Below are 15,349 nucleotides of genomic sequence, written 5' to 3'. Positions count from 1 at the left end.
AATTACAAAATTAACAAGAAGAAGGACTCTGTGTAGCTTGAAAGTTTATGTCTCTCTCACCAACAGAAGTTGTTCCAGTAAAAGGTGTTACCTCACTCACCTGGTCTCTCTCATATCCTGGGAGTGGGACCAACATGACCACAACACTGCAAACGAAATTGCCAAGTAGCAGGTAAGGCACTAGCTTCCATTGTGATTTTCAGGTCTTTGATGTGTTGCTTTTGTCTGTGAACTTGTTCTTTGGGGCTTCTAAATTAGCTCATTTCAGAGAGGAACAAATGACAGCAACGACCACACTGCGAATAATTTTCTACCAAGAAAACTACGACTCCCAAGATGCCTCCATTTCCCATCATCCCCTCTTCTTGGCTTGAAACAGTGTTTCCGCTCCTCCTGCTGCAGCATGTTCCAGGTGCGGCCGGAGCTTCGTCCCACTAGAGCTGTTATAGTGCCTGGGAACGGGTCAGGCGATATAGAGAAATCCAACTGGTACAGATGGGTGTGGGAAACACTAGAGGAGGTGAGACATGGTGATGACAAAAGGTTTGATCTGACTGTATTTATTTACTTTCCTCCCCACCAGGTGTTTGGAACACCCTGGATCAGCCACCTGGCTTCTTTTCCTAGTCAAACTGTGTGCCCCAGTCTCTGCTTCTCTTTTGTGAGGTTTAGCATGTAGGTTCCCTTTCTTTAAATCCACAGCTGGCAAGCAGGAGGGGGACTGGGGAAGGGTCTCAGCCTGGGGAAGGGTCTAACTTTTCTTCGCGGACCACTTTAAAATTGCTGAGGGTCTTGGTGGACCACTTAATGATCTTTCCAAATGCTGTTTGTACCGTTAGCTAACTATTGTAAAGCACTTTGCATAAAAGCGCTATATAAAAAAAAACCTTAATAATTAACTTTTTTGTTCTACAAATAAAAGCACACAACGCATATTTTAATATCAGTAGTCTTACCTTTCTAATGTGATGGATGTGCCCTCTCTCCCCCACTGCAGCAGCCCCCAAGTTGAGGCTGGGAAGGAGGTTGGTCTCTCTCCAGTAGCCGCAGCCCTGGAGCTGGGAAAGTCAGTTCTTTCTCTGGCCGCCACAGCCCTGCACGTCCCAAATTCCCCCCACCCCCTCTTCTCACCCCACTGCCCCCACCCAAGGCCACCACCTCACCTTACATGTGCATCTTCTCCAGGGTCCAGGCACCTAATTAGTGGAGCCACGCCTGTGGGGCTCCACTAATTAGGTGGGTGGCCCTTCATTCTCTCACGTGCGGCCGCCCAGGCGCGCGCCTTAGAGGGAACTATCCACGGACCACCTGAATGGAGCTCGCCGACCACTGGTGGTCCATGGACCACAGTTTGAGAACCTCAGGTCTAGGCAGAACATCTGCAGTGAAGCAGAGAGAGAGAGAGAGAGAGAGAGATCATATTGTTTTTCTTACTCTAATAAACTTCCTTGTTCAGCATTAGAAGTAAGCGACTTTTTCTGTGATTCTTGTCTTTGTCATATAACATCCCTTTCCTCCCCTCCCCCCCAGGCTTGTTCAGAGCTCCCTTTTGGGGGAAGATCAAGCATGCTGATTTGAATGATGCATGAAGGATGCAGTGTATGATGTTTTATTGCTCCTCTAGGGACTCTCACCTGGTTCCCTGTAATTCCACTAAGGTATTTCTGTTATGAAGTTCAGCCACTTGACCTCATACGGAGGAGAAAGTTAGCACAGAAATAAGGGATCGCTCTTAGTGAGATGCAAGCACTAGAGTGCAGTGATTGGTCACCCAAGGGAGAACCCCAAAAGGTATGTTTGAGAGAGATTGCTGGTAATTCAAATGAGGAATATTTGTAGAATCAGCAATCTCTCTCCACCCAGGGTATAATAATTCGCAGTGTGTACAGTGCTTTACATTAGGTAAATACTAGCTACTCACTTTTCTCCATGTTCCCCAGTGCACCCCAAGTGTTTAACCTTTCAACCTGACACGCTGTAGCAAGGCCCATCTTTATAATCCTGAAGACCCATTGGAGGAAAGCATGCAATGCAATAGTTGGCTAACTTTGCTTGCTAAGGGACTGCGCAGCCTTTGACAGTGCGATCATTGGTCTTCTCCACACAGATACCTGGTTTCCAGTGTATACTTCGAAATATGCCTGACCCAAGTAAGTCTGTTTTTTCTTGTCCCCTTATTTTGCCTTATCCCATGCGCAATACACCTCTACCCCGATATAACGCGACCCGCTATAACACGAATTCGGATATAACACGGTAAAGCAGCGCTCCGGGGGGGTGGGGCTGCACACTCCGGCGGATCAAAGCAAGTTCGATATAACGCGGTTTCACCTATAACGCGGTAAGATTTTTTTTGGCTCCCGAGGACAGCGTTATATCAAGGTAGAGGTGTGTTTCCAGAAAATGAATATGAGCCTGCACTATCTCAGTGGCTGTCTTCATGCTTGGGGAGTTGCTGCGCCCCCAGCCCACAAGGAGATCCATAGTCCATAGCCTGCTCAAATGCTTTAATGGGAAGAGGGCTTGGGATGCTCATCTGAATGCTACGTGCACATACTGTGATGCAAAACATTGCTCGTGCCCAGACATTACATTACATGCTTGGCTAAGTCCTGCAAGCCCCAGCGATTCCACAGGGCCCCGAATGAGCTGGAGAGCTTGGTGGGGAAATGTTCCTGAAGGCTGACGTTCCAGAGTGCTATTTCTGCCAGTAGTTCTAGACTAGACAAATAGTCTCTGTCTCAGCCAGGTTTCCAGCAGACTGGTGTCCACAACGCCGCCACCATCATCAGGACTGGTCTCTTTGTTGGCAATCTCAGCCAGGAGGCCAAAGACTGAGCCTTGGAGGTTAAACCACACACTGACCTTACACCTGGCAGCTCCATGTGGAAGCACTTTGATGGGGTAGCATGGTTGGAATTTGCACAGCTGCAGTGTACACTTGACGCATACTGGGGATAAAGAGGCCTTTGGTCTCCAGGGCTGCTAACCTAACCCCTTTCACAAGCACTAAATATGCTGAGAATTAAATAGAGAGGAAAATCCCTGAAAGATACGCACACAGAGCATGCCAGCCGGGGTGGGGAGGTGGGGAAGAGCTCATTCTTTGCCAGATCAGGAAACGCAAAGCAATTGAATCATTTCTCTAAAAATCAGTTACAGCTCGAGAGAGAATCTGGCTGCCGTTCATGGAATCAGAACTCCATTGCGATGAGCAGACTATCGTTATTGGACACAGTTCTGGTGCTGCTGCTGCCATGAGGTACAGTACAGGGGACACTGCACAGAGCTTCATGTTTCGCACTCTAATGTGATCAGGCCCATTTAAGCTAATGATCCCAGTTCTGCTTGACTTGAGCTCAATGGCAAAACTACCCCCCGGCATCAGTGTGAGTAGAATCCTTTTAATGGGATTAGAACCATGCGTAAGGGATTCAGGATTGGCTCTGTATTGGACCGCTTATCTGCCATTGAAGAACTGGACATGTAACAATGGGGACAGAATGCCACGATAAAACACCCCCAACTAAATCGAATGGAATAGTTTGGCTGCTATGGCATTACACGATCCATCTGAAAATCCTTGGATGACTTGCCTGTAGCTGTAACCTGTCCAAATCTTTTACATGAACATCACCCCAGCTTTGCTGAAAGGACATTGTAAAGCCCTGCCGTCAGATTCAATCAGTTACTGTCTTGGCTGCTTCTCGTTCTCCTTTAAATGTAAAAACAATCTGGATTTTTTTCATGTTCTTAACTGATTAGAAGGTAAAAACCACCTCCCAAAAGGTGTTTGTGAGCACTTGGCAAACTGCGTAAAATGACAGGAACTGTGTATTGTGTACCAGAATGATGTACAGCCGGCTTAGTCACCTGGCTCCTGTTTTTTCCTCAGGTATGCAGAAACTCACAAGGTGTATGCAATTATTTTAGTGTCTGCTTACGTTTCCGACTTGGGAGATGAGAATGAAAGAGAGAGCGGTAAGTTGATCTCATTTCATCTATGTGTGGCCTTCTCTTGAACCAGTTAAATTACTAGCGTGACATTCACTAATTATTTGAAAGGAGAGTCCTGTCCTTTCAAATACATCTGCTGCCAAACCTGAGACTGATTGCTTGACACTGGGAAGTCAGAAATCTTTTAAATCCGTGACTGCTCCCAGTTTGCATCTGGTCCCAAGAAGAAACTTGTTTGCATTGGAAATGTACAAGGAAGTAAACAGGACATTGAAGATACTACAGAGAGATTAGATTCTGTTCCATGATGATTGTTTTTGTGCCCTTCAGGATACTTTAACCGACCTTGGCAATGGGAGAAGATCAAGGCTAATTGTCATCGCATTGTGCAGTTTGCTTCCACAGACGATCCTTTCCTTCCCTGGAGCGAGCAGCAGGCAGTGGCCAATGAGCTCAATGCAGAGCTATACAAGTTCACAGACAGGGGCCACTTTCAGAGCAGTGAATTCAATGAGCTAATCAGCGTGATCCAGGAAATACTCAACAGGGCTGCTTAAAGCAGGGCCTGTTCATTTTGTATTTCCTTACCTTGGGGGCAGGAGGTGCAGGCTGTATTTCCTACTGAGCAATTCGACAGCAAAGATCTAGAGCAGTGGCTTTCAAACTTTTTTTCTGGGGATCCAGTTGAAGAAAATTGTTGGTGCCCGTGACCCAATGGAGCTGGGGGAGGGGCTCAGGGTTGGGGCAGGGGGTTGGGGTGCAGGAAGGGGTCAAGACTCTGGAGTGGGGGTGCAGGCTCTGGGGTGGGGCCAGGGATGAGGGGTTTGGGGTGTAGGAAGGGGTTCTGGGTGGCTCAGGGCTGGGGCAGGGGATTGGGGCACGGACTTACCTGAGGCGGCTCCCAGGCAGCGGCGCAGCCGAGGTGCAAAGGCAGCAGCAGGTCCAGCTCCTAGGCAGATTTGCGCAAGTGGCTTTGCGGGACTTTTAACCAGAGCGACCCAGTGCCTGACATGCCGCGACTCAGTTTGAAAAACACTGATCTAGAGCACTCGCGGTCGCAAAGCACGATTAAGACCATGTACCATGTGAGCAAAGCTTGAATCATCAGCTTGCCTGTTCTCTGGCAGCTGGCTCAGCCCCCACACTGCCTGGGAATTAAGAAAGAAGTGACTGTTCTTGTAAAGGTTACAGATGGATGGAATGTGTAAGGGAATACAGTGGGAAGAAAATGAAATCGGAAAGAGAACAGCTAATCCAAGGGCTGGATGGGCACTGTTTGGGAAGTCCTCACTCTGCTTTAAGGACCAGAGCCAATAGCCATTGGAGTCAATGGGCGTCTTTCCATTAACGCCAAGGGTCTTTGGGTCAGGACTTCCTATAGCGTAGTGACTATACTTCCATGTGTTGTCTTTCCTAGTTCAGTTTTGCTCTGCAGCTTCGGGGACATGCCCATTCTTTTGCCCTGTCTTTTTGCGTTGATTAGATTCATGGTTTCAAGGGTGGTGATACTTTTTTTTTTTTTTTTTTTAAAGTCAAAGCCTTTGCAATCTCACAATAACATGGCTTTTGTTACATAAAATATGTATTATTTCTTTTAAGGAGTTTAGGCTGTTATATGGGTCTATTCCAATACCTGTGGCTCAAGGCATGGATTTAGAGCCACAGATTTTAAGGTCAGAAGGGACCTCTGGTGGAACACAGTCCAAAGAACCTCATCCCCTAACACAGTGGTCTCCAAACTTTTTGATCGCGCACCCCATCAGTAAAAAAATTTTGAGCACGCACCCCCTGCTGCGCCGGCTCTACCATTTTTGCCGAAGCGCAAAAAAAAAAAAAAAAACCGCTCGGACGAAGAAGGGGGGAAAAAAACGCTCCTCCTGCCGCGCACCCCCCCAAGGATCCTCTTGTGCACCCCCTGGGGTGCACGCACCCTACTTTGGAGACCACTGCCCTAACACCCTGTGCTGGTGTGCTTTAAAGGGACATCTTCTGCAATAGTGCTGCCAGGCTGTCCTTTAATATTATTGTTTCCAATTGGTTGGTCTGAAAATTGGCAATGTAACTAAGCAGCTGCCACTCCATTAAAATCAATGAAGTTACACCAGAGCTATTACTCCAGACCAGACACAACTAATGTTGGTAATTAAAACTGTAGCAAAGGCATGGATATTTTGGGGGGGGAAATCACAGGCCGGGCAAGAAAAAGGGTGTGGGATAAAAACCTTAACTATTGCTTTGTACTTAAAATAGTCTCCTTTTCTCTTTGTTGTGCAAACCTGTCATAGTGCAACAATAAAAGATCGCTCTTGCATTAGAGAAGTACATCCCTCCGCTGGTGTTCTGGGAAGATCAGTTAGCGTTGTGAGCGTTCTTTCCAGTTACCCATTTACTACTCTTCCAGCTCCACAACATTAATTGGGATGTGGGTTTGGGGTGTTGTCGCCAGGGAGATGGTTTGTCTTGCTGCATACAGGACAATGCAAACTTTTATTAAATGCTTTAAAAGAAAAAAATACATTAAACATTTTACATAAAAATGATCAAATGAACCTGTGTATCACTGTGTGTAATTCCCTGTTTGATATATATGTGTGTGTGTGTACATGCCTGCCTGCACACAGGCCCAAGCATCCTCTAAACTTTAGAGTCTGAAGTTTTTCAAAGAGAATAACTGTTGCTTGACAGTTTCTCAGAGCCTGCCAATTGTCCTTGGTGAGGAAGTATCATTTTGAGGTGTTAGCTCTCAGGCCCTGCTGTTCATAGAATATCAGGGTTGGAAGGGACCTCAGGAGGTCTAGTCAAAGCAGGACCAATCCCCAGACAGATTTTAGCCCCAGAACCCTAAATGGCCCCCTCAAGGATTGAGCTCACAACCCTGGGTTTAGCAGGCCAATGCGCAAACCACTGAGCTATTCCTCTCCCCTAAAATAATGTCAAGGAGGGTACTGAAGAGCTGCCTCTTGAAATTCTTGGGGATACCACAGGGGGAAATGATCACCCCTACACCTGACCAGGGACTTGAACCCTGGACCCTCAGATTAAAAGTCTGATGCTCTACCAACTGAGCTAGCCAGGCTCACAAAGTCTCATGCAGTCTCCTCTCAAACCAGGATAAACACACACGGTTACGGAGAGCGTAAGCTTTTGGGGTACGTCTACACTGCAGTAAAAGACCCCCAGTCAGCTGACTTGGATTTGTGGGGCTTGGGCTGCGGGGCTAAAAATTGCTCGGTAGACTTTGGGCCCAGGCTCTCTGACCAGGTACCCCCTCCCAGGGTCCCAGAGCTCGTGTGAGCCCTGATGTCTTGACCCGGCCAGCTGCGGGTGTTTAATTGCTATGTAGACAAATCCTTTGAGGCCAGGGCCGTCCTTTTGTTCTGTGTTTGTACAGTGCCTAGCACAACAATGGGGTCCTGCGGTGCAGTACATAGAATTAACAACGGGAGGGATAAAAAGAGCAGTAAACACTGCTTTGTCTCCTGTCTGGGGGGCAGTTCAGTTGCTGGAAAGCTACAAACAAAGTACATGGCCCAAGACTCTGTCAGACACCCCAGGATCTGGCTTTACTCCTCTGCTCTAAGAAATGTTTGGCTGATCTACATTGAATTTCCTCTGGCCAATCTGGGGGAGATAACTCTTTTTCACTGAGATTGGGCCGCCCAGGACAGCCTTTTGCTTGGAGAATTGGCCCCAAAGCCTTGCAAGGTTAGAGCTGTGCTGGCAAAAAGACAAGATGGGGAAAGAAGGAATAAGACAGAGGATGCAAACTGTCATGCTGGGAGGGGGTGACAAGAACCTTTGTCACCGTGGCGCTGGTGATGTCATTGGCTTGCCTTTCCTTGTCTGAGCCCATCATAATATCCATTTCAGGGTCAGCAAGAAAGGCTACAGGTAAAGCCCCAGGTCCCAGCATGGGTGGCCGTAGTGATGACCACAGTGAAGAGAATGGCCCCTGACATGCCCAGAAGGGTTAGGGAGCTGGACTCATCTAAATGACCCAATCAAAGCACATTTTTGATGGTCCACGTACAAACTTTCCCTTGTCTTGCAACGATTTGCCCATTAGCACGCATGGGTAGCCTCACGAGCTGCCATAATTGGTGGTTCTTTTAGTTCAAACTCCCTTTGCATCACATAATTTCTTTGTCTCCCTTCTGGGCGTCCTTCCAACGAGGATTTTAACATCGCAGCTATCCAGCTTGTCACACTGACTTGCTTGCCGCTTTTCACCCACTTTGAGATTTCAGCTCAGGGGAGGGCTCAGCACAACAGAGGGTTTTATTGATCTCCTATCACCTGTTGAGGCACCTCTCCACCATTCTACTGCGTGCGCGCCTTGTGTCAAGCAGAAATAACAAGGCTACGTGTCTGTAGTGGGAACGAGCCCTCTGCAGAAGGACTGTTCATTAGACTGAGCTCCGTCTCACTGTCCTAAAGGAGACGCCCAGTGCAGACTCCACCGTGTCAATAATTTGATTTGCAGATTGGTCCAGCACATCACAGTCATTTCAACACCCTGGCCCTATGCAGGCTCTGGCCTAAGGCAGCCCGAATTGCCAGGGAGCAGCTTCTTCAAATGAGGATGTGGCTTTTCTTTGATGAGCTTCCTGTCTTGCTTGTGCTGCAGAAGTCACGGCTGTGCCAAACCTCTGCTCCCGCTGGTAATGAAATGGATGGAAATAGACCTTGCAGTAGAAAAGGGGGAAAAGATGTTTTTTTTTAAAAAATCATTTTGAAGGCTACAGCTTCAGTAAAATTAATAATCTTCTTAAGACTGGACTCTGAAGACCGACCCTATTCTCCAAAGGGAAGACATTGGATACAAATGCAGGACTACCCAGAGTAGGCAGCAGATGGTGCTGTAGGAGCAGCAGATAAACCTAACTAGCCCTTGACTATTTCCAGTCAAATGTAACTGAATGAAAAACGCCTGTGAGTCACAGGGAAAGTGGTTTCTCTATCAAAAATCCTGGTATATAATTACTGGTACAGTCTGTAACCTTTGGACTTTTCTATGGAAGGGTGGCACTGTTAAAGAGCACCTGTTAGCTCTGTGCTATCAGTATATGCTGCACAACCTGGCTACTGGAGTTAATTTTTTCTACCAGGAACTAAAGCAGATCTTGTGTCTGGTTTCCCAGATGAGAACAATATTTGGGTGCGACTATCAGCAGCTTGCATTTGGACTGTTAGTTTCAGATCTCCAGCCTGCTTTTATAGGCCCTCCTGGCCAATGAATTTCTGATGTTTGAGCTTCCGTCTCTTGAGGGTTTGAATGATAGTGAACATCCAGGTCTACTATAGTTAAGGTTTAGACCAGCTTTCTGCTTAAAGCTTGACTCTTCTAACTGCTCTAAAATCAGCACGGGTTTTGCTCGGCTAGATAAAGGATTCAGAAACACAGTCTGCTCAGACATTTTTTCTTTGGAGGCAAAGTTTAAATCCAGTCATAGATTCTAGAGTTAAAGGACAGCAGGCACCCCTGCGATCATCAGGTCTGACCTCCTCGTGCTATTAAAGCTGTTTAAAGATCTAAAGTTTATATGAATAAGCTATTCCATTTTCAGTACAAAAATCCAGAATTGTGGTTCCCTCTAAACCAGTCTCAACCTTTCCAGAGTACTGTACCCCTTTCAGGAGTCTGATTTGTGTTGTGTACCCCTAGGTTACACCTCATTTAAAGACTATTTGCTTACAAAAATCAGACATAAAAATACAAAAAAGTGTCACGGCACACTACTTTTCAGTTCCTCATTTTTACCATATAATTATAAATCAATTGGAATATAAATATTGTACTTACATTTCAGTGTATAAGATATAGAGCAGTATAAACAAGTCATTATATGAAATTTTAGTTTGTACTGACTTCACTAGTGCTTTTTACTTTAGCCTGTTGTAAAACTAGGCAAATATCTACATAAGTTGATGTACACCCGGAAAGACTTCTACGTACCCCCAGGGGTACACTTACCCCTGGTTGAGAACCACTGCTCTAAACCACTACTGAATGCAAGCACAGCCATGCATTTCCTCAATGGAGTCCATCTTTTCCATCAGACCGAGGAAACTGAAGGAATTCGAAAAAGAATACTGACAATGTTTGTTTTGAGTTTGTCCTCTCTCATTAGATGGACAGTGGAGGCAACATAAACCAAGTTCAGAAAGGCCCAAATGATAGAAAGCTTGTTCCTCGTTTCTTTATTTACTGAAACCCATTTTTGCTACACCCAGCAGGAGTTTGATTTCAGAGACAGTAAAATAAAATTAGCACCCCAGGGTTCCCATGAGAATCAGGGCCCCATTGTGCTAGGCAGTTTAGAGACACAGGTAGACAGATGCCAACTTGAAGTGCTTAATAAACCAGTTCTTCCTTGGTGATGTGCTCTAAGCCTCCCAAAATACATTCACATACCAGGAGGTCTCTCTCTTATTTCCAGTGCCATCCATCCATAATATTGCACACGTAACAAGAATATGCTGAAATTTCAGCTTCTGGTCCTTGTTATTTCCCTGCAAATCAGTTTCTAGCTCTAGTTTGAAAAAACCTTCCATTGCAGGAGCCCCAGTCTCAGACCAGGACCCCACTGGTCATTCACAATCTACCTCGGCTTGGACAGTTAACCTGAGTAGACAAGACAAAGGGGTACAGAGAGGTGAAATAACTTGCACAAGCGCACATAGCAGAAGTGACAAGCTGGAAGTCATATGACTCCCCTTTCATTGCCCTACTCACTAGACCCCATTGTGCTAGGCGCTGCACAAACACAGAACAAAAAGAAGACAGTCTCTCCCTTGTACTTTAATGCTAATGATCTTTCTTTGAGTAGACAATGGATCCTCAAGCAAGGATTAGAGTAGCTCTGGTTTCCTAAATCAGCATTCCTGTTATCCTCTCAACACCCTGAGGTGAGGGCTAATTAGTCTGAGAAAGACAAACATCCCTCCACCATGTCACAGCTCATCTGCCTGGAAACTTGCTCCTCTTGAAATTACAATTAAAAAATGCAGAGCTGCAATTGTGATCTGATCTACACTTAAAAATTAGATCAACCTTGCTCAGGGCTGGGAAACATTTCACACCCTGGGCACCGTAGTTAAATCGACCTAATCCCCTGTGTAGATGCAGATATGTCAGTGGAAGAAATCTTCCATCGAGCTAGCTACCACCTCTTGGAGAGGGGGATTAATTTATGTATGTTGACACTACAGCAGTTTTGCTGCAAAATTGCAAATCTAATCCAGTCCCCTGAACTGATGCAAGGCTAAATATCATCTAGACCATCCCTGACAGGTGTTTGTCCAACCTGTCCTTAAAAACCTCCAATGATGGAGATGCCACAACCTCCCTAGGCAATTTATTCCAGTGCTTAACCACCCTGACAGGAAGTTTTTCCTAATGTCCAACCTAAACTGTCCTTTGTGCAATTTAAGCCCATTACTTCTTGTCTATCCTCAGTGGATAAGTAGAACAATTTGTCACCCTCCTCTTTATAACAACCTTTTACATATTTGAAGATTGTTATGTTCCCCACCTCCTAACCCCCCCACTGAGTCTTCTCTTCTCCAGATTAAACAAACCCAGTTTTTTCAATCTTTCCTCCTAGGTTATGTTTTCTCCAGCAGAGGCCTTATCAGTGCAGAGTAGAGTGGAAGAATTGCTTCCTGTGTCTTGCTTGCACTCCTCCTAATAAAGCCCAGAATTAATTTTTTTTTTTATTGCAAATGTTTTACACTGTTGACTCATATTTAGTTTGTGATCCACTCCAGATCCCTTTCCGCAGTACTCCTTCCTAGGTAGTCATTTCCCATGTTGTATTTGTGCAATTGACTTGCTTGCCAGAGGATCTTACCTACCAATTCTCTGAGTTTGTAAAGTCTGCCTTCTTGAAGTCCATGTCTTTATTTTGCTGTTTTCCCTCCTACCATTCCTTAGAATCATGAACTCATCATTTTATGATCACTTTCACCCATGCTGCCTTCCACTTTCAAATTATCAACCAGTTCTTCCCTATTTGTCAGAATCAAATCTAGAACAGCCTCTCCCCTACTCGCTTTCACCACCTTCTGTAATAAAAAATGAACTTGTTGGATACACTGGTCTACAATTTTTGAGAAGTCGTCTGCTTCAGAGATAAAATGTGCTATTTATTATGTATTTTGATGTGCTGAATTCAAATATGACAATTAAAACAACTGATTGGCTACTGTTTCTAAGATATTTAAGTTTTTATATTTTATGTCTATGTATATTGTGTAGATAGAGTTTTAATCATAAATTGTAAACCTAGGTCTTTTCATGCGTTTATGGTTGCTTTACATGATAATATTTCACCTGTCCTGTTTATGTAACACTTTAAAAATCAGCAAAAGGGTTATATAAATAAAATGTATTATGAAACAAAAGGCAAAAAACTATTCTGTACATAGTTTAGTCCTATTCAGTGTCTACTCGGCACTTCTTGGCTTGTCTCTTGTATTCATTAAGTGGAGCATCTCTTGTCACTGTCCAGCAATAGTCTGCAAGCATTGATGGGCTCCATTTGCCCTGATAGCGTTTCTCCATTGTTGCAATGTCCTGGTGAAATCACTCGCCGTGCTCGTTGCTTACTGCTCCGCAGTTCGGTGGAAAAAAAATCTAGATGAGAGTGCAAAAAATGTATCTTTAGTGACATGTTGCAACCAAGGCTTTTGTATGCCTTGAGGCGGTTTTCCACCAACAACCTGTAGTTGTCTGCCTTGTTGTTTCCGAGAAAATTTATTGCCACTAACTGGAAGGCTTTCCATGCCGTCTTTTCCTTGCCACGCAGTGCATGGTCAAATGCATCATCTCGAAGAAGTTCACGAATCTGAGGACCAACAAAGACACCTTCCTTTATCTTAGCTTCACTTAACCTTGGAAATTTTCCATGGAGGTACTTGAAAGCTGCTTGTGTTTTGTCAATGGCCTTGACAAAGTTCTTCATCAGACCCAGCTTGATGTGTAAGGGTGGTAACAAAATCTTCCTTGATTCAACAAGTGGTGGATGCTGAACACTTTTCCTCCCAGGCTCCAATGACTGTCGGAGTGGCCAATCTTTCTTGATGTAGTGGGAATCTCTTGCACGACTATCCCATTCGCAGAGAAAACAGCAGTACTTTGTGTATCCAGTCTGCAGACCAAGCAAGAGAGCAACAACCTTCAAATCGCCACAAAGCTGCCACTGATGTTGGTCATAGTTTATGCACCTCAAAAGTTGTTTCATGTTGTCATAGGTTTCCTTCATATGGACTGCATGACCAACTGGAATTGATGGCAAAACATTGCCATTATGCAGTAAAACAGCTTTAAGACTCGTCTTCGATGAATCAATGAACAGTCTCCACTCATCTGGATCGTGAACGATGTTGAGGGCTGCCATCACACCATCGATGTTGTTGCAGGCTACAAGATCACCTTCCATGAAGAAGAATGGGACAAGATCCTTTTGACGGTCACGGAACATGGAAACCCTAACATCACCTGCCAGGAGATTCCACTGCTATAGTCTGGAGCCCAACAGCTCTGCCTTACTCTTGGGTAGTTCCAAATCCCTGACAAGGTCATTCGGTTCACCTTGTGTTATGAGGTGTGGTTCAGAGGAGGAGGATGGGAGAAAATGTGGGTCCTGTGACATTGATGGTTCAGGACCAGAAGTTTCATCCTCTTCCTCTTCCTCGTCTGACTCAAGTGAGAATGATTCTGGTGCCTCAGGAACCGGCAGTCCTTCTCCGTGGGGTACTGGGCGTATAGCTGATGGAATGTTTGGATAATGCACAGTCCACTTTTTTTTCTTTGACACACCTTTCCCAACTGGAGGCACCATGCAGAAGTAACAATTGCTGGTATGATCTGTTGGCTCTCTCCAAATCATTGGCACTGCAAAGGGCATAGATTTCCTTTTCCTGTTCAACCACTGGCGAAGATTTGTTGCACAAGTGTTGCAGCATATGTGTGGGGCCCACCTCTTGTCCTGATCTCCAATTTTGCAGCCAAAATAAAGGTGATAGGCTTTCTTAACCATAGTGGTTATACTGCACTTTTGTGATGCAAAAGTCACTTCACCACAAACATAGCAGAAGTTATCTGCACTGTTCACACAAGTATGAGGCATCTCTGCTTACTTTGGCTAAACAGAAATGTGTCCCTTTGCAAAATCAAACACTGACAAATAAGAGAGCACGACACTGTATGATTTCTAGAGCTGATATAGGGCAATTTGTTCAGCAGAGTGATGTAAGCTTCGTTATGATTGCATCATCCATGACTTCTAGGAATAACATGATGCAATTCATATCATGTATGACGCAATACCAGCTTCAGATTGCATCATTCATTGTTTTGCCTAAAAAGCAAGTACTGTCCAAACCCAGTCATAGATTTATTCATAGATCCAGTCAAAGATGTATTTTAGTCATTTCTGGTTTAAATTGAGATCCCTTCCCTTTATAACTCACTTATCTTCCGCCATTCCCAAGTCAAGGGTCGTATATACTGACCCAATATCTTGAAAACTAGAGCCAATCAACAATTTTAAGCATCATTTTCGTTCTCAGTGTCCCAGAATTAGTAAAGTTTGACTACATTTATTTCAGAAGCATTTTGGCTGTAGAGAAGTGTAATCTGTGCCCTGCTGTATTATTTTCCCAACAGATATCTGGGTAGTTGAAGTCCCCCATCATCACCAAGTCCGGTGCTTTGGATGATGTTGTTAGTTTAATAAAAGCCTCATCCACCTCTCCTTCCTGGTTAGGTGGTCTATAGTAGACCCCTACAATGATACCACACTTGTTTTTTACCCCCTTTTATCATGCCCCAGAGACTTTCAATAGGTCTGCCTCCCACTTCTGTCTCCGCCTCACTGCAAGTGCCTTGTATATCTTTATATACCGTTTTTCCCCTGCCTGCCCTTCCTCAACAAGTTGTACCCTTCTAGACCAATATTCCAGTCATGTGAATTATGCCAGCAAATCTCTGTGATACCAACTATGTCATAATTGTGATTATTCACTAGTATTTCTAGTTCTTCCTGTTTAATCCCCTTACTTCTTGCATTAGTATACAGACCTTTAAGCTGTTCATTAGATTTCCCCCTCTATATTCCCTCTAGACTCTCCTTTGTCCCAGCTTTGATTGCCCATGTTCCTCCCAGATTCCAACCCTTCACCCAGGTCTCCATGTTACAGACTCACCTGTGGGCTTTTGTCTGCTGCCCCACTAGATTAGCAGGTCTGCATCCAAAGATCCTCTTCCCTTTCCTTGATAGGTGGACTCCATCTTTGTTCAGCAGTCCTTCTCAGAACAGTATCTTGTGGTCAAGGAAGCCAGTCATCCTGGCAACACCATCTGGGTGGTCACCATGTGACCACCATG

The 15,349-nt window shown here is 45.0% G+C and overlaps 1 protein-coding gene and 1 non-coding gene across 2 annotated transcripts; one reads left to right on the top strand and one right to left on the bottom strand.

The window, feature by feature from the left end:
- Positions 1 to 386: 386 nt before the first annotated feature.
- Positions 387 to 4,560, top strand: RBBP9 (RB binding protein 9, serine hydrolase). Its single transcript, XM_065401944.1, has 5 exons — positions 387 to 520; positions 2,108 to 2,150; positions 3,157 to 3,262; positions 3,896 to 3,981; positions 4,288 to 4,560. The coding sequence occupies exons 1-5, from the start codon at positions 404 to 406 to the stop codon at positions 4,512 to 4,514; spliced, it is 579 nt and encodes a 192-aa protein (XP_065258016.1). The 5' UTR covers positions 387 to 403; the 3' UTR covers positions 4,515 to 4,560.
- A 2,400-nt stretch (positions 4,561 to 6,960) lies between these two features.
- On the bottom strand, positions 6,961 to 7,033 carry TRNAK-UUU (transfer RNA lysine (anticodon UUU)). Its single transcript has one exon. It is a non-coding gene; the product is annotated as a tRNA-Lys (tRNA).
- Between the last annotated feature and the right edge of the window lie 8,316 nt (positions 7,034 to 15,349).

The sequence above is a fragment of the Emys orbicularis genome, chromosome 3, assembly GCF_028017835.1.
Source record: "Emys orbicularis isolate rEmyOrb1 chromosome 3, rEmyOrb1.hap1, whole genome shotgun sequence".
NCBI classification, from domain to species: Eukaryota; Metazoa; Chordata; order Testudines; family Emydidae; genus Emys; species Emys orbicularis.
The sequence above is the reverse complement of the archived record's forward strand: the minus strand, read 5'-3'. Positions and strand labels throughout refer to the sequence as shown.